The following is a 25,174-nucleotide window of genomic DNA, read 5'->3' on the forward strand; positions in this document are numbered from 1 at the left end:
CGGCAATGCTTAAGGCCACTTAAGGCGTGTCTCAATACAGATTTTGGTGAGCAGAGTCTTTAAAGTCCTATTCATGCATTCCACTTGTCCTGAACTCTGTGGTCTCCATGGTGTGTGTAGTTTCCAAGTAACCTTGAGAGTTTGCACGACTTCTTGAACCACTTTTCCCACGAAGTGTTGTCCTTGATCCGACTCAATGGACTCAGGCAGGGAATACCAGGGAATGATCTCCTCTTTAGGCTGGTGGAGTGCCTCTAGTAGCTTGATAATCTGGGGGCCATTAGCAATCTTATTCCCAGAGGCCATAATGAAACCCCTTTCTTTCCACAATAGTCCGTGCGCATGGACTGTAGAAAAAGCATAGCGAGAGTCAGTGTATATATTAACCCGCTGGTCTGTCCCCAGCTGTAATGCTCGGGTGAGCGCAGTGAGTTCCGCGGCCTGTGCCGACCATGAGCTCGGCAATGACTCCCTCCATACTACCTTATCCAAGGTTACCACTGCACATCCTGTTCGTCTTTTTCCATCGATGACAGAGCTGGAGCTGTCTACGAAGTATTCAACATCTGGGTCCTCAACTGGGTCCTCAGCAAGATCAGGTCGCACCTGCGTGGTTTGATTCAGGACCTCAAGGCAGTCATGCATCGGTTTCCCTGGCTCCGGCAGCAAGGTTGCAGGGTTTAAGGCTGTAGTATGTTTGAAATTAAGTCCTGGATTAGAGAGCAAAAATATCTCATACCGTGATTGTCTGGAGGGGTTAAGAAATTTCCCTCCCTCAGTCCCTAGGATCTGGGGAACTCCATGAGGAGTGAGTATTTCCATATCCGCACCCATGACTATCTTCTGGGCTTCTTCAACAACCACTGCTGTGGCTGCCACAGCCCGAAGACAGGCTGGCCACCCGAGTGCAACTGGATCTAGAACCTTTGAGTAATATCCCACGGGTCTCCAGGTCGGGCCCGATGGCTGTATCAGCACCCCTGATGCAACCCCTCGATTCTCGTGAACATACAGTCGATATGGCTTTTTACTATTTGGGATGGCCAGGGCAGGGGGCTGGATTAATGCTGCCTTCAGCAGATCAAAGGCATGCTGCATTTCTTTATTCCATTTCCATTTAGTGAGACTCTCCTTAGTCAGGGAGTCATACAGTGGTCTAGCCTTCCCACCATAATCTGGTATCCATAGTCGACAGAACCCAGTTAGCCCTAGGAATGCTCGCAGCTCCTTGGGTGACTTAGGTGGGGTTAGACCTTGGATTGCCTGTATGCGATCTGCACTCAGGGCTCTGACTCCTTTTGAGAGCTTATATCCCAAAAATGTGACTTCAGGCTGACATATCTGGGCTTTGTCTCTAGAGACTTTATATCCTTTTTCCCCCAGAGTGTTTAGGAGTGACCTGGTGGCTTCCTCGCAGAGCTGCAAGTTTGGGCTTGCAACTAGCAGGTCATCCACATACTGGAGGAGAGTCACTGCGGGGTGTGATCCCTTCCACTCCTCCAAGTCCTTCTGAAGGGCAAGTCCGAAAATATGGGGGGCTGCTACGAATCCTTGTGGGAGAACTGTCCACATGAGTTGGGCTTTATGGAAGGTGTCTGGATCCTCCCATTCAAAAGCAAACAATTTTTTACTCTCTCGGTGAAGGGGAATAGAGAAGAAAGCATCTTTCAAATCTAGCACTGAAAATATTTCAGCTTCCCCCGGTACTTGTGTCAAAATCGTGTGAGGGTTCTGGACTACAGGATGGTCTGAAAGGACCTTCTTATTTACTGCTCGCAGGTCTTGGACCAGTCTGTATGAGACCCCATCTGCCTTCGGCACTCCAAGGATGGGGGTGTTATAGGGTGAGGACCCTTCCACTAGCCATCCACACCTCTTGTATTTCTCTATTAACGGCTTGAGTCCAGCTCTGGCCGCTCGGCTGAGTGGGTACTGCTTTACCCGAACGGGCCCCTCCCCATCCTTGAGTACGATCCTTACCGGGGAGACGGACTTAGCTCGCGCAGGGGTTCCATCAGCCCATACCGAGGGGTCTACTCCAGTCATGTGATCTTCTGGACTTACTGCAGGGCGTCGGTCCTCCAGGAGAGCCATCTGATAGTTTGAGCTCTGCTTGACAGGTAGCTGGACCACCATCTGATCGTCTCTGAAAAAGATCTCAGCTTGCAATTTTGTGAGTAAGTCCTGCCCAAGGAGTGCAACCAGGCAACTTGGAGAATACACAAAGGAGTGCTCGAGCAAATGGTCCCCCACTTTGGTGAGGAGTGGTTTACAAACAGGGAGTCGGGATTGCGTTCCCTCAATCCCTTCCACAAGTACATGCTGTTCACTAGTTCCTGCACGGGGGGGGTTTCTGGAATCATTGAAAATGTAGCCCCAGTATCCACCAAGGCTTCAAAGTTTTTGCCACCAACCCTAATGGTTACCATGGGATCTTCTCGGGCTCCAACCCAAAGGGTAGTGGTCTTAGATCCCCGTCCCCTTCATTCTGAATCCTCACCCTTTTCTTCTACCTGCATGAGGTGACCTCTCGGTTCCCTCTCTCTCTTCTCCTTCAACTTCGGGCATTCCCTCTTCCAGTGTCCTTTCTCTTTGCAATAAGCACAAACGTCTGCTCCCACTCTTTCTCCTTTCCCCTTCTGTATCCCAGCCTTTCCAGGGTTACTTCCAGTTATAGCAGCTGCTAGTGCTGCCATCTGTCGCTGAGCCTTTTTATCCTCCTTGCGCTCCTGTACTTGCTCACGATTCCCATACACCTTATATGCAATTTCCACCAGCTCTGAAATCGGTTTCCCAGCACCTCCCTCAGTTTTCTGTAACTTCTTACGGATATCAGCAGCAGATTGACCAATAAACGTAAGATTTACCATGCGTTGATTATCTGAGGCTTCTGGATCCAGGTCCGAAAACCTGCGAAACGCCTCATACAGCCTCCCAAGGAAAGCTGAGGGATCCTCCTCTCTTCCCTGTCTCACTTCATACAACTTAGACAGATTGGTAACCCGAGGCACTGCCTTTCCCATTGCTTCCACTATAATTCCCAGATACCGTGCACTCAGCTCTCTTCCCTCTGCAGTATGATTATCCCATCTCGGCTCTTCAACAGAGCAGGTATCACGCAGAGTACGACCAGCAGCACCCTCTGACTCAACTCTGGCTGCCGCAATACGTCCTGCTGTTCCCAACACTAATCTCCTCTCCTCCGGGGTTAGGAGGGTCTGGAGCATCATCTGGACATCAGCCCAAGTGGGTCGATGAGTCTGCCCAATAGATCGAAACAGGTCCCTCATCTTTTCAGGGTCTTCACGAAAAGAGGGGCTCTGATTCTTCCAGTTAAATAAATCTGAAGTGCTAAATGGGGTGTAGACAAAAGTTGCATTGCCTCCTTCCCCAATAACCTCTCGCATCGGGCAGTTCAGCACCGGCTGTGACTCTACAGGCTTGCGCAAATAATAACCCTTATTCCCCGATTCAGGTGGGGCACTTGGCTGAGGCTCACGCTCTAAATCATTAGGTATGCTTTGATACGTTGGTGGTGGTCTCCCTAAGGGAGGGGGCGGTGGTGCAGAGGGACTGGATCCCGAGGAGGCGTCTGACTCATCTTCGCTACCTGACAGGGCAACCGGAGCGCGGGTCCGATGCTCAGCCAATTCAGAATCTCCCCCCTCATCAGACTCAGGGAGTACAGGCGGTCCCTCTCGAGTCTTTTCCTTAACAACCATCACATGAGACTTTACTAAGTAATTCTTAATCCAAGGTGGCTGATTTTGAACCACCCACAACCAACAATCAATATAAGGAAACTGATTCCAATACCCATTCTGCATAACAATTTCATGGATAGCTATCACTTCTTTTAGCACAAAGGATCCTTTCGGGGTCCAGTGGACCCCAAATGTTGGCCACTCGAGTTGACAAAACTTAATTAAATCACCTTTTTCATTTTTACTCCGTAATCGGCCGGCTTTGCAAATTTATTAGTTTTATAATACAAATTCCAAAAGGGCGTATCTGGATTTCTACACGAGAGCGACTCATACCCATTTGCCCACAAGAGTGCGCCCAAGGCACACCAAATACCAAAAGACCCGTACAACAGATGATTTACCATGAGAACTGAGCCGAAAATTCCCCAGCAAACATGCACACCCCCTGCTGTGGATCCAGAACCAAATTGGGCAAAAGGAATTCGTATACTCACTCAGATATCCCAGAGATCTCGATCCAAATACCAAGGTGTGTCTAGCCTCTCCAGAAACTGAGAATTTTGCACGGGATCCTTTTAACTTCCCGAATATCCCGACTCACGCCTCAAATTCCAGGGGCGAGCCCAAAAAGTCGGCTCAGTGCGCACTCCCCCTGGTACCGGAGGCGCTCCGCCGCTGGATTTCGGGGTCGTCCACGAGAAGGTCCCATCTGGGGTGCCAATTGTTGCAGAAATGCCTGCGGTTCGTTTCTCGGGAGGCAAAGAACTCTCAGTCTCAGACACACTCCATTAGCAACACAAAAGGTATATATTTGCAAATAGGGTTGGAGCGGAAACAAAGGATCACTCCAACCGCTGAGGACAACTCTCAGCTGGCTTTTATCCCCTCTCTCCTGAGCACGTGTGCAGAAGCAGGAACTCTTACATCTCATTTCCGGTTCATACAAACATATATGAAATGACGTCACGTCATCCGTCGCATGTGCATTATAATTAACTACTTAAGTATGCGGGGTGGATAGGCTTATATGCATTAGCTAATTGCGCCTGCTCAGAAAGTACTTTAGGTTACAAAAAGTTCAAACCTTCTCTGCCCCAAGGCCAGGACCATTAAAAATTGCAATTTACTCTTATCTGCATGAGAACGCTAAGGAGTATATGCTTTACTGTAACAAAGAGATAGTAAATTTGCAAAACAGAGAGAGAGTGATACCTTAATACAAAGAGCCCTTAGTAGCTTCTCCTCCAACCTCCCCCTCCCACCAGGGAGAGCTGGCAGCTGTGCTGTTCTAACAACACTATTGATAATGCATTTTCAATAATATTTCTAACAATGGGACGGAGTAAAAGCATAATATATGAGGCCTAACAAAGGGCTCAGTTTGGCCTAGCCATGAGCCAGAGTAAAGAGCTACTTTAGGATGCCACATGCAAGGCCTGGGACACTATAAGGGAAGGCTGGAGTTGTGTGACTCCCCCTGGCATCAGGCTATTAAATGGGCAGCCTCCTGCTTATTTTAACAGATTGACTCCCAACAAGTTGTGGCAGATGAGACTGGACAGACTGCCCTAGACAAAGCGGCAGGCCAGCATGGTGACAGGCCAACAGTAGGTATTGACTTATTGATAAGCCAGGCTACAATTTAGCTGTTAGGATAGGGCATTTCCTACACCTACAGCTCTCAGTGTTTTTAAAAGAGGCTTGGTTTGCAAATAGCTGGACTGTTTTACAGAACCGGTTTTCCTACAGCTCAAACCTGTAGGGAAATAAAACTAGAGAACTGCTATCTTGTACATCAACCTGCTTTGTGGTAGAAACTCTGTTGAATCAGAACTTTAGAAATGAATCCAAGTTGGCCCATGTTTTAAAAGTTGGGAGACTAACAGATATGTAAATGAATACTTAGAGGCCATAACTAAACGCGTGTCAATATATTTCAGAGAGATGTCACAGCTCCAATTAACTTTAGGAAAAAGGAACGTGGGTACCAAGGTGATGAACTCCTTATAGAAACTTCTAGAGAGATGTTCAATGCCTTGAATCCAAACCAGCATCCACCCCAACACCTGACACTGTTCACAATATCTAGAAAAGTCTCATGTTAGATCTGGCTGAATTTATGCCAATTTGGTCTGTCTCAGGCATGTATTGCTAAAATTTGAAGTGGGCAGGTGAAGAAGAAAAACTTCAAGTATCTCAGAAAAGCAAGCTTTGGTAATTCTTTTTCCTTTCTCTAAGACATTAAATTTTGGAAAATAACATTTTGGCAGAGCATGCAGAAGTATTTCTAGAAGCCAGGCTGAACAGTAACGATATTTTTTTCTCTCCATTATCAAGGTCCTTGCAGTTTCCATTGCAAGGGAAGCAATACACTAAATATTGAACAAAGTAAATTTAATCTGCATCAAGGAATCCACATGCAGAACCTTGTTTGGCACTGTGCTCCTGACCCTGTGTCATGGAACCCCTAATTTGATGTGATGTAACTTCACCCCAAAAATAAGCACCTTCCATGAGTGCATAGGAATGAAGAGGAAAGTAGGAAAGATAAAGCATGGAAGAGAGAACAGTCTCTTTGCAAAAACCATTTTTCACAGGTGCCTGCTACCAAATAACTATTTTACAGAGGCTCTACAACATTTTTATCTTGTTTGGTTTCTTAAGGTGCTTGTATCTGATTTAGAGACTGATCTCGTTATTGTTAATTATGCAAGTTTCTGAATGTGGGATTAGAACACTAATTAACAATGTGAAGCCCATTGCTGAATGATGTTGTAGCAATGAAGGTGGTAAACTGTAAGCAATCTGCAGCAAGGAACATCTTTTTGTTCAGTGCTTGTACAGTGCCCAGCAAAATGGAGTCCTGCTTTTAAGAATAGAGATCCAAGGCGAAATAACAGTAATAAGTTAATGAGATAATGTCTGAGTAAAAAGAGAGAGGCTCTCACCTGTCTCAACTGCCCTACAAATTGCTTCTTGTATAGTCCCTGGACCATCAGTGCTACTACAATGCTACTACAGGCCCTTCCAAAAAGAGATGTGAATCTTAGAGTCCTACCACTAGAGGTCACACATGTCCCTGAACTGAAAACACAGTTGAATAGAAGTGGTATAACACTTAAAAAAAGGAGGAGACCAAACCAAAATAAAATAAATCTGAAGACAAATTTTTGTTTCTGTATCCTTATTTGTTCTATACACAGTTCTGATAGTTTCCTTTGTGCATTGGAAATGTACCATAATCCCTGGATTACAGAAACAGGAAATCTATCCAAAAGCTACCAAGCATTCCCAAGTGGTTAGTGTCCTGAAAATCAGAGTTCATAAAGAGCTTAAAGGGGGGAAAAAAATTAACAAATCAGTCAAGAATGAACTCAACTTTAATTATGCTACCCTTGAGGTAGCAATGTCTGATTAAATATGTTATGTAGCTGTTTCATCAACTTTACAACAGAATATAGATTCATAGGTCAGAAGGGACCTCAACAGATCATCGAGTCTGAACCCCTGTCTAGGCAGGAAAGAGTGCTGGGGTCAGATGACCCCAGCCAGATGCCCATCCAGCTTTCTCTTAAAGACCCCCAAGGTAGGGGAGAGCACAACTTCCCTTGGAAACCCATTCCAACTTTTGGCCAACCTTACTGTGAAGAAGAATATGTGAATTTTGAAAAATTTAAATGGCTATTAATTCACTAAAACATTTTAGACAGGAGAAAAAACTACCCAGCCAGATTATAAACTCCACTTATTTTACATCCATGGCCTCTTTACCATGGCTGTCCTGTGCAGTAGCATAATGAACAGAGTTGGCACTTAGGGCAAACCCAGCAGGACAGCTGGGAGGGTTGGAACGCACTTCAAGAGCGAAGGGTGGAGGAATGCAGGTTCCAAGAGGAGGCAGCAGGCTTATCCTTACCCATCCTATGCAGTCCTGGCTGAGCTGCAGCTGCTGCCACTGTGCATTCCCTCCTGACATTGGCTGTTGATCTCAAAGCAGTACCAACCAGGAACTGTTCCCAGCATGGTAGTGCTGCTGCTGGGGTGCAGACTCCATAGGATGGGGGGCGATTCCAGTGCTCCTCCTAACTTGGCAGTGGGCTGGGCCCCTCTCACCCATCCCTAATTACACTACTGTGGCTATCTATTAATTCATCTCTACTACCAACATCCCAAACTCCTGAGCAGTTTCAAGCAGATCGTTTGTTATAAAATTACAAGAAAACCTGTCACTAAAATATTTTCTCCTTCCGCCTGAGGTGGAATCCTATTCGTTATCCTGGTCTGAGGTTGAAGACTACAGGTAGTTACTCTAGTTTCAGAAACACTGATTTGATATCTCATGAAATATATAGAAAAATAGAATAGTCTCAGTCTGCTAACTTTTTATCTTAAGCTCCAAGCTTACCATCACATATACGCATGCCTAACTGTAAGACAACAAGAATACTCATTAAAATGAAATTTAAATTATTCATGTGCTAAAAGTTAAGTAAGTGCTCATGTAATGTGCAGAAGCAGGGCCTAAATATTATGTAAGCATGAGGGAGTTCAAGTTACTGAGAAAATCTTAAATTTTGTATGTTCTTGATTTTTTTTGTCATCAACATTGTAACTTGAACATGGCATTAATGCAGCCTTTCCTATTTAGTTTCCTTTAATTTAGTTTTGCTATACACGAGGAATCAACCTGATCTGAAGCACCAAGAGATTTTTTTGCCTCACGTTTGTGCAGTTCCACTCATTCACTGGGGATGTACAAAAGCCTCCACTTCCAGTGTGCGCACACATACTATTTTGTGCAACCCACCTGGCTAGATACACTTTGAACTACTTACTTGGCATTCCACATGCTTGGTTAATTGCTTTGTAACCTTACAATTTCACAAATATTGGTAGAGGTATAATTTAGTTTCCAACATGGAAACTATGTTTTGTGATGACACCTAAGAATTGAAGTTTATTGGAACAACCAAGGTTTACTTTCCTGTGAAGAACCAATACAAACTACTGCCAGGAGCCAGTTACTGGATTCCAGGTACCAATAGTCTGACCTATTACAGAAAACCAGGGAATTTTCCTTCTCATTTATGTATGCTCCACTGATAAGCCATAATGTGAAGCAGTTCAAAGTCTTGATCCTACAAATACTTATGCATACAAATAACTTGTTGCATGTGTCTAGTCCCACAATTAATTCAACCAGTAGTTAGATACTATATGTAATAAACCAGACTTGGAAACAATATACTCTTGATTTCAGAGAAGCATCAGGAAGGCATTGTCTTCATAAACTACCAATAAAAATGTTTATTCAAAACAATGAAACATGGCCATTCATCAAATAAGAATAATACAAGGATATTTTACTTAGGTTTTTCTGTGTAATTTCCTTATTTGGTGTTAGTCATCTCTACTTATGTCTGGCTCTTCAGCTTCCTTTGTTTCCTCCTCCTTCTCTTCTAAACTAGTATTTACTGTTAGGAAAAACAAACAGGAAAATTGAGATAAATGTATTATAAGCTACTTGTGCTTCAAGTTGTAGGTTTCTCTTTAATTTCATTTTAGTGCAACTTTTCCTAGAAAATATAATATAGACTTCAGAATAATCTGTCTGGTTAATTATTAAGGAAAGATCTCTAAACTGTGCACTTTTGAAAAATCCTACCCTTAACAGAAAATTGACATAATACAGAATTATGGAAATGTAGGCCTAGAAGGAAGGGAACACTAGAAGTCCTCTAGTTCACCCCGGGGCTCTACAGTGTCACATATACCTAAAGGATCTCGATAGAAATTTGTCCAACCCATTCTAAAAATCGCCAATGACTGAGATTCTTTCCTTACTAGACCTGGCTGGAAAGTATCCAATAAAATATTTTGTTGAAAATTGGCATTTGTTTGACCCTGAAATATTTCATTTGAAACATCCTAGATTCATCACATTTTCACCAAATCCAAATTAGAATTCCAAGAGAGCCCTCCCTGGATCCTTGGCAGGTCTGACTCAGAGCTGGGGACTCCAGCACCTGCAGATCCTTGGCCTACAGGTAGCCTGCTGGAGGTCTGGGGATGCTGGAAGCTTCCTGAAATAGATCATTAAAATGACACCCTACTCAATTTTGATGCTGGTATCGGCAGTGGACAAGAATCTCAATTTCACTGATCAGCTGAAGATCCTGGGAGCATTTGGTTTGCCAGACCCTCCAAAAAACATTGGTTTTATCTTTTTAATTTTTTTTATCTAAACTTCTCATGAACCAGAAGTCTGATTTTTTTTTGCTGTCTCTACTCTCTGGGTAACCCTTTCCAGTGCTCAGTTACGTTTAGAGTTGTTAATAAGTTTTTCATAGCATCTAACTAAACTGCCTTGAGGCTACTTCATGTCTTGCCCTGGTAGACAAGGAGAACAGCTTATCACTGGCCCCTTTTAAAACAATTTTTTATCTTTTTTTTTTTTTTTTTTTACAGGTGGTTATCGAGTCCCATTTTGCCTTTTCTTTTTTACACTAAAAACCAAAGCCATAAACAGACATGCTATTTGAAATGTTCGAAGTGCTTTGAAGCACTCCAAACAGCAAGATGCAGATATGTATGGCCAAAGTGCATCAAAAATGGTTCTCATAAAAAAAGGGGAATATCTTTGAGATTTTTTTTGAAACACTTTTTGAAATGCCTGCATCCTTCAGAAGAACAGGATAGGCAGTTGCTTGGTCTTCCTGATCCCATACTGCTTCACACTTTATGACAGGGGGCAGACAATGAATGTGAATCTGCTGTTCTCCTGTGTGCTCGGCGGTCCTTGGGAACCTCCAGAGAGATTGGAGGCTAAGAGTCATGCTGGAGAATGCAGCTGCTGCATGCCTTCTTGGCCATTATGAAGCACTTTTGGTGGAGGTGTATGTGTATGAAGCATCGTGAATCTGAACCACTCCAAATTAGAGCAGGATTTGGAATACTTAAAATGCATGTCAGAACATAACCCAAATTCTTTTTTCATATATTAGATTCTAAACCTCTTTAACATTCCTGTTGCCCCCTCGCCATTTTTAATTTATTTGTCTTGATTTGTGGTGCTTCAAACTGGACACAGTACTCCAGTTGAGGCCTCACCAGTGCCTAGTAGAACAAAGTAATAACTTCTCATGTTTTGCATACCAAGCTCCTGTTAATATCATCCTAAATGACATTTGCCTTTTGGCAACATCATATTATTGACTTGTGTGCAGTTCATAACCCCTGTAATCCCCAAATCCCTTTCTGCAGTACTACTGCCAATCCAGTTATTCTAAATTTCATATTTTTGCTTTTGACTTTTTCTTGGTAAAAGCGATATTTTGTGCATGTCTTTAATCAATTTTATCTTATGGATTTCAGACCATTTCTCCAATTTATCGGGATAACTCTAAATTCTAATGCTATCCTTCAAATTCTTTGAAATTCCTTCTAGCTGGCGTCACCTTCAAATTTTTCTTCATCACATCACGGAGAATGGCAATATTGAATAGTACCAGACCCTGCCTTATTTAACATATTTGACAGCAGACTCTTAATAATTAAGATGCTTTTTCAACAAGTTGACCTGATTTCTCCTAGACTGTATTTTCCTAGTTATGCCTATGAGACTGTCATCTGGGACTGTCAAAACCTTACTAACAGTCGAGATGGAGCAGCTGTTTCCCACCCCCATCTCCTCAGACAGTTATACCATCAAAGTGTAAAATTAGATTTGGTTTGATACGATTCATTCAAAACAAAAACATATTGGCTATTTCTTATCAGTGTATTATCCTCTAGTTGCTTACAATTTTTTTTTTAATAATAACTAGTTCCAGCATCTTCCTGGGTGTTATATTTAGGCTAACTGATTTCACAGTTGCTTGTGTCCTTTTCTCCTCTGTTTTTTTCCCCTTGGTTTATTCAGTGCCTCGCATAATGGAGTGCTGGTCCACAGCTGGGCTCCTAGACACTATATCAATGATAAACTGATGTTTTTATTTACTGTATTCATGTTAGCAACATAAAGAGCCTATTGCTAAAATAAATAAATAAATAAAAGGACACGAGTACATAACTCTTACTTGTGCTTCAGGCCTTATAGAGGAGATGCTGTAGGATAAAATGAACTGATTGTGTTCATCAAAAAGCTACTAATTACTAGGGCTGCTGACTGCTTAACTGGGGCTTCATTATGAGAGATCATGAACTAATAAAGTAGTAATGAGGGCAAAAAAATTACAAGAATTCAGGGAACTGGCCCTGAATCATTAGGGCTTGTCTCAGCATATTTTCAAGCTGCTTAACTGTCTGTCTGACTCCTGTGGTCAATCTTTAATTAGCCTTAATGTGAAATGGACTGATAAAAAACTGAGAATCAACTATTTGCTGATGGAAGCTACAAGATTAAAGGTTTACAACTTTGAACAGTTTGAACAGTTACAAATATTAGGTCCAATTTTTAGATTTACTGATAAAATATAATTAATGCAGAAGCTGCGTTTTGCAGAATTTTCTGATTTTGATAAAATATTTTGGAATGATAATTTTAAAAATTAATTTCTGAATTCTTTTCAATGTCATTTGCAACAGTTATATCCAATTTATACTGTCTTTATTTAAAAAAACTAGGTTTTTCTCATCAATCATGTTAGATTTCTGAATGATGGTGTCCAAGTGCCTTAAATTGGATCAAGCCATAAGATCTTTATCCAGAATGCAAAGCCTCCCATGTCTGATGGCTAGTCTGAGCACTCTCTCTGGCTTACTACAAGGTGATAAATTCACAAATAGTTCTATCTTCTTTGTAGTGAGAGAGAGAGCACTGGTGTCCTCTTTTGGATTTATATTTCAAACTCTGCTTGCATCATATTTTTGATCAGAACAACCTCCAGGAAAGAATTTTTCTTTTAAAATAAATATTTGTTATAACATAAATATGAAAAACTGAGTGATTGTAAATGATGATGAAATCCTATTTTCCTCCCTAACCAAACTTCTTTTTATATTATGATTATTGTGGATTGGGTTAAACCTCACTGAAAATAATGGGCACAATAGCTACGTTTCCTTCAAGATAAGCATGAAAGGACAACTGATTTCCAAAACATGCAACAAGGGTTCAGATTTTTACCCAATCTGCCATTTCTGAAGCTATCTGCAGCCGTGCATTTTTTTGGTCATGGCTATAAATTGCTTCCTGTGGCCAGACTAGGCGAAAATTATCACTGAGCCCAATAGGTGTTTCAGCAAATACTTTAGAGAAATTAAAGATCAGGCTAATCTCAGTTTTGCAAATGTAGTCATTTACTAACACAGTTTGGCACATGTGTTAGTAAATGTTGCTACACACATACACTAATGATCCTATGTACAAGTATAATTTCCATTCTTAAAAACAGTAAAAAAACATAACCTTGAGTATGTTAGGCAATCATTAATCATTCTACATTAGGATGTGTGGGAGAGAGGTCACCAGGACCTTTGACATGTACACTTAGGCAGGAATATGGAGTGGAGGCTGTCCAGACCTTCCATCCCCTCCTCAGACTATTAAGATGATATCCAAAGGCCAGACCAAATCTGGATGTTCAGTGCCTCAATGGCTGTAGTTATACCTGCATTTGGGAATCAAACCCGGGTCTATACAGTAAGTGCATCTACATGTGCCCCTATGGTGCTGTTACTGAGCTGTCATTTTGGAAGTACTAAATGATGGCACAGTAGCAGCCCATACTGTGCTGTGCCAGCAGTACATTGTTATTTTTATCCACTATGTCACCAGTGACATGTTTTCAGTTGGTGACATGCATCATTTTAGATGATGCTATACTTACTTGTTTCTCTTTCTTCTTCACCTTGATCCGCTTGATCTTCTTTGTTAATTTCCTCCTCCTCTTCTGCTTCTTTAGGTGGGGTCATAGCTTCAGTTGACTCTTCAGTAGGAGGCTCTGCACTCTCAGCAACTTCTGCAGCAACTGAGATGTGAGAAACTTAGAAACAGGCCAGAATACAAGGAGAAAAAAACAAAACTGTCATTATTATTATTATTATTATTATTATTATTATTAGGTAACAGCTAACATCTTAGGCTCAATCCTGTAGCTTCTACTCATGTGAGCAGTCTCATTAGAGTTCCTGAATTTGTTTATATATAGATCACAATATCAATCCTGAAAGCCCATAATAATTTACAGACTTTCCAAGAGAGTTGTCTCTTGCTACTTATATTATAGCAAAAGAAAGTATAAAAACCGTACACCTATATGTGCAGTATACGAAAGTGAAGATTCATCTTGCCATGCTAATTGCTAATATTTAACACCACCTAAGCTATGAAGTACATCTTACTTATTATGCAAATTAAACAGGCAAAAACTATTTGTCCATGAGGGGCCAGCAGGGGAGGTTATGCTTAGGGGCAACCAACACGAGTTCATTAGAGGCAGGTCCTGTCAGACCAATCTGGTGGCCTTCTACAACCAGGTCACCAAATCCTTAGATGCAGGGGTAGCAGTGGACATAGTCTTTCTGGACTTTCGGAAGGCCTTCGACACTGTTTCTCGCCCCGTTCTCATTAAAAAACTGGGGGACTGTAGTGTCAACACCTACACAGTCAAATGGGTCGCCAACTGGCTGGAGAGCCACACCCAGAGAGTGGTAGTGGATGGGTCATTTTCAACCTGGAGGGATGTGGGCAGTGGGGCTCGGTCCTCGGGCCTGCACTGTTCAACATCTTCATCAGTGACTTGGACGAGGGGGTAAAAAGCACCCTGTTCAAATCTGCTGATGACACTAAGATGTGCGGGGATGTGGGCACGCTAGAAGGGAGGAATAGGCTACAATCAGACCTAGACAGATTACAGGGGTGGGCGGATGAGAATAGGATGGGATTCAACACTGACAAGTGCAAGGTGCTGCACCTGGGGAGGAAGAACCAGCACCATACCTACAGGCTGGAGAACTCCCTTCTCGTCAGTGCAGAGGCAGAAAAGGATCTTGGAGTCACCATTGATACCAAGATGAATATGGGCAGGCAGCGTGGGGATGCAGTCAGGAAGGCCAACTGCACCTTGTCACGCATCCACAGATGCATCTCGAGCAGGTCCAAGGAGGTGATACTCCCCCTCTATATGACACTGGTCAGGCCGCAGCTGGAGTGCTGCATCTGGTTCTGGGCACTGCACTTCAAGAGGGATGTGGACAACATGGAGAGGTTCCAGAGGAGGGCCGTTCACATGATTAGGGGGCAGCAGGGCAGCCCCTACAAGGAGAGGCTATGGGACCTGAACCTGTTCATCCTCCACAAGAGAAGGCTGAGGGGGATCTAGTGGCCTGTTACAAGCTAGTCAGAGGGGACCAGCAGGCACTGGGGGAGTCCCTGTTCCCCTGAGCACTACCAGGAGTGACTAGAAATAATGGTCACAAGCTGGCAGAGGGTAAAATCAGATTAGACATCAGGAGGCGCTACTTCACAGGGCGGCTAGGATCTGGAACCAACTTCCAAGCGAAGTGGTGCTGGCTCCCACCCTGGGGGTCTTTAAGAGGAGGCTAGACATCACCTTGCTGGGGTCGTTTGACCCCAGTACTTTTTCCTGCCATGGCAGGGGGTCAGACTTGATGATCTGCTCAGGTCCCTTCCGACCCTAGTAACTCAAACTATTTGGAAGACAAAGTATCCAGCAGTTCATCAGGACAAACCTGCATTTGCTGGCTCCTCTTCTGCTGTTGTTGCTGCTGCTGCAGGCTCTTCAGGAGGTGGGGGTTTCTCAGGGGCAGGAGTCCAAAGAGTCAATTTAGTAAGTTTTGTTGCTTTCCATTTTGGAGCAATTACGGCTGAAGTTTCCTCCTCTTCTTCCTCCTCCCCTTTGTCCTAGAAACCACATGAACATAAAAAATATCTGGCATTAATATTAGGAATGTAAAGGTCATGAGTAAGACCAAGTTTGTGGGGATTAAAATCTTTTTTCACCAAGTTTGAAAGGTAACAATACAGCCCTTCAAACTATGCTGCTAAAGTGGAATAGCCTGAATAGTCACAAGCCTTAGAAAAAATGCCAGGCTAGATAACGTTGAAGCAATCAGAGAGTTCCAATGTTGGTTTCAAACTTAATGCTTGCTTATTTTGTTTTTTAATGGGTCAGATTTGTCATGTACAGAAGAGTCATGGGGACATGCAGGGCACATCCACGCCACTAAGAGTGCCACAGTAAGGTGCACACATTTTTGCATATGCTACACCCCATAGCAGACATAATTACCCACCTCAATGCAGCACTAAGCAAATGTCAATAACCACATCAGAGGTTTCACGCTGTAGTGCAGTCATGCATGGGTAAGATCCATGATGTAATGGGAAGTACTGTGTATAAACTTTGTACTCTTTATGTTTTTGTCATCTGAGTACAGGTTGTGATGGTTCAATTTATCTAAACTTAGGCCATAAAGAGGCATTTATTTCTAGCAGTGGAAATTTTCCATCAGTAGAAGTGTTTCTGGGAGAGGGAGCAAGACAGTCTGCAGCTGTCACCTCTTCCCTGCTCTGCACAACTTCTGGTTAGAAGTGCCCAGGGCATGCAGCAGCATGAATCTGAAGCAGTGTGGCTGTATGGATCTATGTTCACACAGCATAGTCAGGGACATGCATCTGCAAGGAGCCAATGGCCTGCAGTAGCTCAGAGCTCTGACAGAATGAAGTTCCATGCAGCTGCATGCCCCCAGCTCCATGCAGGCACACGCCCCTGGATCCATGCTGTCCCCCAGCCTGGATGCAGCCCCACAGATTCAGCCTGGGAAGAACTTGATGTCTGGATCTGGCCCAGGACCCAGAATGGGTTTGATACCGCTAAACTACAGGAAATAAATGAAGTTTCTCATTGCCGTAATTAGAATGGAGTAGTATGGCCTGTAGTAAATAGTTGCTGTTGCATTCACTTGAAAATGATGACTCTGATTTGAGGCTTAAAGTTAGGCTCCTATTTGTATATTTGTATATCTAAATCCAGGGCTTCATTTTCAAAGTACTGAGGTCAATGGGAGCTGCTGGACACTTCACACTTTTGATAATCATGATCCATGCCTATACATGGACTTGGCTTCCTAATTTTAGAAAAGTACTCATCTTTTAAACTCTTAGCCAAAGAAGCAAAACTATCTTCTTAATGATTTCCTCTTTACATATCCTCATATTTCTAGTCATTGCTTTCCCTCTTTTACAAAGGATGCTATGGTTTCCCCTATAACATAAATAACTAAACAGTAAAACTGAGCACATAACATAAATAAAACTCAGAGCAGCATATTCATAGCCAGTCAGTCAAAAAATTGGTTAGGTATCTGCAGCCACCATTTTGCTGACTTCAAGGAAGGCATTGGGAAAGCAAGTGCTAGACAAACTAGCTAGCCTCAGAAATGGCTTCTTTCCATAGGTCAATGGTGAGGCCAGGGCCACTGAGCAAGCACTAATTATGCTAATTGCACACACTGCTCTCCTGTTCAACTGGGAGAAAGAATTATGTGCTATATATATATATATATATATATATATATATTAAAAAAAACCATCCCGACCCAATGCAACATCCTCATCAATGCACCTTGTCTCTCACCTAAGTGTGGCTCAGATTCATAAAGACATAACCTAGTCCTCCTCAACACATCTCAAAAGCTACCAGATGGATTTAAGAACTAAGGGACAAATCCTTCCAGGTGAGATAGGTAGGTCAAATTTTGCCTCTGGCCCATCTACCCCTGCACACTTTGAACAAGGGTCTGATGTGGAGTTGCAAGATACATTTTGCTTACAAATATCTAATAATGCTGATGTGCTGAAACGAGGTGGTTAGCTGAAGGTCTTATGTAGTCCCACACACAAATCTTCCGTTACAGCCACATGCAATCCTTTGAATCTTCTTGCTTACAAATTCATCTAAAATGAGTGTTATTGTTCCTAACACCTTGCCTGAAAATGTGTAAATATTTCAAATCAGTTATATTATTTCCACTGAAAGTAAAGGAAGGAAATTAATATCTGAACACTGGCATTGTCTGTCATTTGAAGAAACAGCACCAGCTCATTAAAAAATAAAGTAGAATTCTATGTTTTATATTTTATGTAGCTATTTAGCTAACAGGTACATAAAATTATAATCATCTGTAGTTACAATAATGGTTTACACTTTCAAAGTAGTAACCAAATATTAGCTAATCCTCATGAAATTCCTCTTGAGTCAGAAGAAATATCCCTATGTTACAGATGAAGAAACTATGACTTGCACAAAGCTGCACAGGAAGCCAACAGCAGAACTATGCTTTCAACTCAGGAGCACCTGGTTCCTTGCCTTAGTTCAATCTGTTACAGTGAAGATGCACATTGACTTGGACCACTCTAAGGGTGCTTAAAATGCTAGTGTCCACACTTCAAAGCTTCGTAGCTCATACTAAGTGCCCTGTGAGCATCTCAAATTTATGCCACATCAAGCATGGGTTATCATGGCCATGCTTTCATTCTCCTCCATGGAGATAAAACAAGCAATTTTCAGTCTCCGACACCCCAAAATGTATCACTCCCAGCCCCCTCCTCTTGCCTGACCCAGAGCAGAGATAGAGCCGACGAGTGTGTCTCGATGAGAGCGCACATACAGTTTGTGGCACCTCAAACCCATTTAAAGCACCACAAACCACATGGTGCATGAGCACCTGTTCACTGCACTGCTAATTAGCAGCATGGTATTTATTTCTGACACCAGGAGATTCCAGTGGCAAAAAATCTGCCACTAAATAAAGTGATGCAGTGTATGCAGCAGCGCTGTAAGCCACCAGAAACTGAGCCTCCCACGCTTTGACTGACTGCTGGCCAGACTCCAAACAGCCAGCTCAATGCCTCTGCTGCCCTGGGAGGCCCCCAGGACTCCAGGTAGGGCTACTGGTGCTCGCACACGTGCTGGCCCCAGCCTCCCCTGCCCCACTCCAGTCAGTATGCTACACACAACAGCACACGTGCAAGGGCATGCCTGGCACAAATAGCAGTGGCACAATTATCTGCTGCTATTTGCCCCACTTGAAACACACAGCCTTGTACACGCACGCTCATCAAAATGCACCCCAGGTCCCCTGGTACCTAGCTATGACCCTGTTCACCTGCCCTACAGTGGTAAGTCATAGCTGTGCAGGCAAGAAACAGTATTAACCTTTAATGTGCAACTACTCACAGTATGGTCTAACTTTAACAGTGCTTAACATTCCACAGATTTAGTATAGTCTAAGTGTGATGTGTAACTCCATCTGTAGGTGCTGTTGCTATTTATGACTGCAGTAGTGAAGTTTATAAAATACATGTGTATACTCTTTGCTAAAAGTGTTTTTTTATTATCACTTTGCACTTTGTCCTTGTTATGACTTTCTTTTCTTTGCATTGTAAAATGTTATGCTGCAACTTTTTCTAACCTTAAAGAAATTACACTTTCTCAAGAAGAAGTTCAGAAACCCAGATCCTGGTAACTGACTATCCATGACTTTGAATGAATCACTCATGTTTTTCTGTCTCCAAGTCTCTTTCTGTAGAGTAGCTTTCATCATTGCACACACAAAAACAGTGTGATCACTGATTACTGTTTGAAAATCACTTGCAGAACCTCAAATACTCTGTTTACCTACAGTTGCTGGAACATGGACAGTTCCAAAAAGTGATATAAACATTTTCAAAGTATTAGCAAACAAAATACATAAATACCAGGAGCTGTATTTATAAAGGAAAAGCAAAACTTTCTAATTTCTAAACTCTGTCAAAGATTAGAAATGCAGACCTTTCCCATGCTCCTTTTTTAGCTTTTGTTACATGCAGGTAAACCATGCAGAAACACTTCATTCAAGTCAGACAGCACCTCTGTTAAACCAGGCTCCAAGAAGATAAAGCCTTCAATGGCAGGTGCATTCCCATACCCTGGAATAGAAGGCAGTTCTTTGCTGCCCTCTCTCTTGTCCTTGGGTTGGATTAGCTAAGTAAATTTATGAAAAAAGAAATACAAGTGAACTACATTTGACACATTCATTGCCAGTAGCATAACAATGGGAGGGTGAGAAAGGCATGGACTCTGGGTGCTGCCTAATACAGGGGAACCAGAATGGAGATAAGAGAGCACCTCACCTTCTCATCTGTTATTTCCCTCCCACACCTACACCCTGCACCTTCCTTGCAGAGGCTGACAGCAAGGAAGGCCAAGTAGCAGTAGCAGCACTTGGTGTAGGAGCAGTGGGTAGAGGTTCGTTGTTTCAGGAAAAGGAATCACATCCTTTTTTGCCATCCAAAATTGGTATTTAAATGGCCACTAAACATGCATGTTGGTGACAAAAGAAAAAGGGAGCTGATGGCCCCCCCACACACACTACTGAACCTCCGAGACTCTATCACACACTGCCACTGGCCAAGGCTGTGGTACTGGCCAGTCAGGCCTCTGTTCAGTGCAGAAAGAAAAAGTAGAAAGTCTCCTTATAGCAGGAGTAAAAATAAATATAGATTACAAATCACCTAAAGCTTTAATTTAGGTGTCATTATGAAGGTTTTGAGGTAGTATAAAATGGAAGCTGTAAACTAGTATGTGAGGCAATTCAGAAAAAGAGCAGGCTAAATCCAAGCAAAATGCATCATGTTCACTAACTTAAAATCAGAAATTTAGGCCAAGACTATGTGCTTACTATAAAAGTGAGGTAGTACTGTTGTTGCACTTTGGTTAGGTAGTCAGAAATATGTCTGAAAGATCCAAACTCAAGAGGCAGAGAGAAAAATTGGCCCCCGTAGCAGCTATCAACCAACAACTCTCACAGAAATAAATGGGAGTTGTGGGTACTTTGCCTGTCACAGAAACAAGATAATAATGGGGCATATTTTCAAAAGCAGCCTCAGCTACAGTGCTGTCCATCTAATTTTTTCCTCCTGAAGCCTAGAACATTTAGAGGATGATACTGATTTCAGTGCACTGCTGCTTCTTGCACTGGGAGTAGAAATGGCCTTTCTGTGTGTTTGCACTTGCAAAGCACAAAGCAAAACATTTTTTTCTGACATTTAGTGTAGTCTGTACTATATTACTTACCGTTTCTGATTGTACGTATTCCCCATGCTGTTGACACCCAATATCAAAGACATACTTTCCATGACCTATTGGCTTAAAAAAAAAAAAGAGAAAAGAATTAGAAAGACTTTATAGCTAGCAAACTTTGAAGGAGTAAATGCAAGATACATTATACAATTCAGTAAAAATACTGAAAGCTATACAAAACTCTATGCAAACTACATGTGTAGGTTGGTTTTTATACTTAAAACATTTTTTTTCCCTATTTGACCAGTGAATTATGTTTTCTCTCTTACATTTATGGTTCCAAGGCTAAATTAAACGATGAGAATTTTCAATGCAAACAGCCCAAACTGGGACAGTGAAAAAGTGTTTTCAAATAAACCCAAACTTTCCAACACACTTACGTATTTATTTACAAACTTGCCCTGGTATCTGTGGTTCAGATGAATGAGTTCAGCTCCTCCTTCCTGGTTCCCATTAACCCAGCCACCAACGTATTTAGAGCCAGTGTCTGCATAGATGTATGTACCTTGTCCGTGCCTGGGAAATGGCAAATAATAATTTTATTTTACATTACTTTAAATATAAAATACTGGATTACTTTACACAGGTAATGAGTTAGACATATAACTAAAATAACCACCATCATCTGAATTTCCAATCGCACATCCTTCTTGCTCGGGCATTCATACTCAGTCAGTCTTCTGTCTGTGCCTATTGGAATGAGCTGTCTTACTGCACACTTTCTGGCGAAATTGGATTTGATTGGCAAAACCCTCCCACAGCTCTCTCTTTCATATAGGCAGCCACAAATTTGTAGAGAAGATTGTGTTGTTTTAATGCCCTTATAAAAAGTGAAAGATTGCTGTTACCATGAAACAAACCTTCTATGGTTAAACCATTCTCCAGTGTAGGTGTCTCCATTTGCATAGTAATATACTCCGTTGCCATGTCTTTCATCCTCCACCCATTCTCCTTCAATGGACATGATAAAAAAAAAAGGATGGAAGTGATAAATTTCACTTTGCGTCCTGCTAATCAGTCTTTAGAACTATTGTACTGGCATCTAGTTAACGTTATGTGAATGAAGATAGCACACAATTAAACAACCAAAAAAGAATGTTGAGCACTGACAGACATGCAGGTCCTTGCTCTAACTCCTGGAACTTTATCACATAAAGTGATATCACATAAAGTACCAGGAGTTAGAGTGATCCTCCCCTCCCCCTGACCCAATAGACGTTCACTGTCATGGGGGCAAGAGCAGGGAACTGAGTTCAACTTTGGAGCTGACCCAGCAGAGGAACTGCTTGCCTGTAGTCTCTCTTCTCTAGCCCTCCCCCCACCCCAGCTGTCTGCAGGAAGGGAGGGGGATGCAGCTGCAGGCAGGGGTTTGCCTGACCTGAGCTGGAGGGGGAGGGCCTTGGAGGGGGTTCTGCAAGCCAGAGGGACTCCAATCCGTCCCCCACTCTCTTCAGTTTAGGTCGGGCAAGCCCCAGCCCACAGTTCTCTCTCTCTGCCCTCTCCCCCCTCTCTTTTTGCAGACAGCACCGCCATCTGATCCCTCATTAGATAAGGGTTAATTTGTCATGTAATAGGCCACTTTTAAAGCACTCTGCAGCCATGCAGTGCACCAAGGCACAGCTGTAGAGCACTTTCATTAGACCAACTGCATGACAAATGTCACTTCTGTCAGTGCCCATTATTATGACAGCTGCCAAAATACCATATTAGTTCTGATTAAGCAATGTAATTTCTGTAAATAACTACAAAGGGAAAAGAAGCAATTTTTAACTCGGTGATCTTCTACCTGAATGTGAAAGGCAAAGATAGTTGTCAAGTAGCCTCTAGGAAAAGCTGGTTTGTAGATCATTGTGTAGTCTGTTTGTACTCAAACATAAATGAGATTACAACAGTGCTGGCTTTTTTCAACAGAAATCTGGTTTTTATCACTTGATCATTACTGCTGTTATTAGTGACATATTTACAGATGGCTAAAGGCTTTGACACATCAACAGAAAAGTTAGCAGCACGAACTGATCAGTAGGACATATTCCATTTATTGAGTGAACGAAGGATTTAAGCCTCAAAAAGGGGGAGGAAAAATATTCTGAACCATGGACCTGATCAGCACACTAGAGCATCTTCTAAGCAACCACAGAGCTACAGTATTAGAATGTACTAGATGTACTCAACTGTGTGCCTCTGCAATGATCTGTGAACAAAAGGAACTAGGGAAGGAGAAAATGTAGAAAATAGCCACGCATAAAGGAGTGCAAGATGCTATTCTGCTTCTGAAGCTGGATATCTGAGCATGTGTGGTTTTACTACTAGTTGTGAAACAGTATTCTCAACTGTTTTCCTCCTCTGCTCAGCTATTCACCTCTTCGTTACTCAAGCCCTGAGAGATTATGTGCTATCTAAGGAATGTTTCTGCACACACATACAGGATTCTCAAATTCTAGCTGTCTGCTCCAAAATCTCTTGACCTATTCACACCTTTTTACACCCTTGTTTGTAAAGTTAAAATAACAGCAATCACATTGTGTGAACTAAGTTATTTCAATCAATGCATAATCGGTAACAAGGGGACAGGGAAGTTTATTTAAAAGCCTAGTTCTGTGGGCCCGCAGAGAGGCTCTAACTTGTGTCAAGTAGAGCAGTCTCCTAGGGACCGTTCTGTTAGTCAGACATTGCACCCCTCCATGCCACTGTTTGCCTTCAGGATGCTTCCAACACACTGTCACATAGGAAAAATCCTCAATTGGCCCTTCACACCATTTTTTTCTGTTCAGACAAAAGCAGCTGATCATTTATCAGGTCCTCACTCTAGAAGGAACAGTCTATGTTATTCTGGCTCCCTCCCTTCTTTCCTGATTGTGCCCCCTTTCATATGTCTCTCACACTCTTTTTCTCTCTTCTGGGCTGTCTCATTTTTCTACTACCACTCTCTTTCCTTGCTTTCCCCACTTTACTCTCAAATCCTTCTCTTCATTCTGTGCCCTTGTCCACAAATTGCTATTCAGCTGCCTGATCTTTCTTTTACTGTAAGTATATATTTTTACATTTGTTCATACCTCATCCGCTTTAATATATATTATGTTATGATGAACTAGACAAGCTATATAACATTCTGGGTAGTACTGACAGGTTCCATCTCCTGGCAATAAATCTTATAGTGTTATAGGCTTATGTTGCCATGTGGACTGAGTATTTAGCCATAGCAAATACCTCTTAAAATATCAACAGTTTAGCATGTTTGCCAAAGCCTGGACATTTTTGTTTAGAGGGCAGTTGGTGCACAATCTGATAATTTTAAAACAAGTCAACATTCATAGTAGCTTCAAAGACTTTTTTTTCTCTGAAAAAATCTAGGTCAGTTTACACTGATCATTTGGTATTTGAAGTCCTACTTCATACAAAGTAAGAACATCTCTACTTCAAGCCTGTGGTTTAAACTAGTTCGGTTTTTTATAAACTGAAATATGTATTTTGCTTACATTTACAAAAGATTACTCTTCCTGCCTTTTTTGTTGGGCTGACTAAGCTCTTCTGCTTGTAATATCAAAGACTTTGTATATCTTTATGTGAGGAAATGAACAAAAAATAATATAATAATAAACCCATTTTTTCACGGTGACCTGAAATAGGATTTTTAAAACTTTGGCTTATGCCTTTTATTTGCTTCTTTATGACTGGCCAAAAAACCTTAAAAGGTTTATTTTTGTGGAGTGGGAGCAAATGGACAGGGGTTAGCTTGCCTTTGGAAAGCAAATATGGTTTTCCTCTTACTGTGAACCCAAACATCATTTTGTGTGCTAAATTTTTAACAAGTCTCCCTTCCGCAAAATGTTAATGAGCTGTTGAAATTAAATGGGGGTTAGAAAAAAAGAAACAATGCAGAGTTACTGTGAAGGGGAATGTGTTCCCCTTCACTAAGTGAAACAGAAACTAAAAACCTTCATTAGCTAAAAAAGAGAAAATTGACTTTAAAGGCTACTTGACGTACCAAACATGGAGGGAAGAACTAGTAGTTCCGATCTGTCAGGATGTGAGGATGCTATAAAAAGTCAGTTGCCCCCCTCCAAACACCAGAGAGATTATAGCTTCACTTTTAAACCCAATAAGATTCTTAAATCAAACCTGAGCAAAGGAACTGGAGAATGATTTATTTGCTTGGTTTGTACAGAAAAATTATGTTGAAGTTCAAAGACTAATTGCAGCCAGAATTGGTTTCTGTTTGTCAGCTTTTCTCAAGCTGGACCCTCGACTGAAGGAAGCTACAATGTATTGTTTTTGAAAAGCTATACTAAGAAAGGGAGCTACTGTGGCCGTGTCCAGATGTGTGTGGACATTTGGTTCCCTGAGGACAACTAGCAGCTGCGCGCTTTGTGCCACTGCTAG

The 25,174-nt window shown here is 42.1% G+C and overlaps 1 protein-coding gene across 4 annotated transcripts in view; it reads right to left on the reverse strand.

Moving 5' to 3' along the window:
* RSPH1 (radial spoke head component 1) overlaps window positions 1-25,174 on the reverse strand; it is a 30,300-nt gene that overhangs the window by 261 nt on the left and 4,865 nt on the right. Inside the window, exons 4-9 of one of the 4 annotated variants that reach the window (XM_090061275.1) lie at window positions 21,643-21,745; window positions 21,175-21,310; window positions 20,789-20,860; window positions 15,402-15,573; window positions 13,538-13,693; window positions 9,075-9,181 (exon numbers count right to left, since the gene is read on the reverse strand). In XM_090061275.1, coding sequence (XP_089917401.1) covers window positions 9,108-9,181; window positions 13,538-13,693; window positions 15,402-15,573; window positions 20,789-20,860; window positions 21,175-21,310; window positions 21,643-21,745 — 713 coding nt within the window. In that variant the 3' untranslated portion in view covers window positions 9,075-9,107. Of the gene's footprint in view, window positions 1-8,872; window positions 9,182-13,537; window positions 13,694-15,401; window positions 15,574-20,788; window positions 20,861-21,174; window positions 21,311-21,642; window positions 21,746-25,174 lie in introns of those variants that run through there. The other 3 variants (XM_090061295.1, XM_090061268.1, XM_090061285.1) reach the window with 3 other exon arrangements.

This window comes from Crocodylus siamensis, chromosome 1 (genome assembly GCF_052110815.1).
Source record: "Crocodylus siamensis isolate JL-2025a chromosome 1, ASM5211081v1, whole genome shotgun sequence".
In the NCBI taxonomy this organism is placed as follows: Eukaryota; Metazoa; Chordata; order Crocodylia; family Crocodylidae; genus Crocodylus; species Crocodylus siamensis.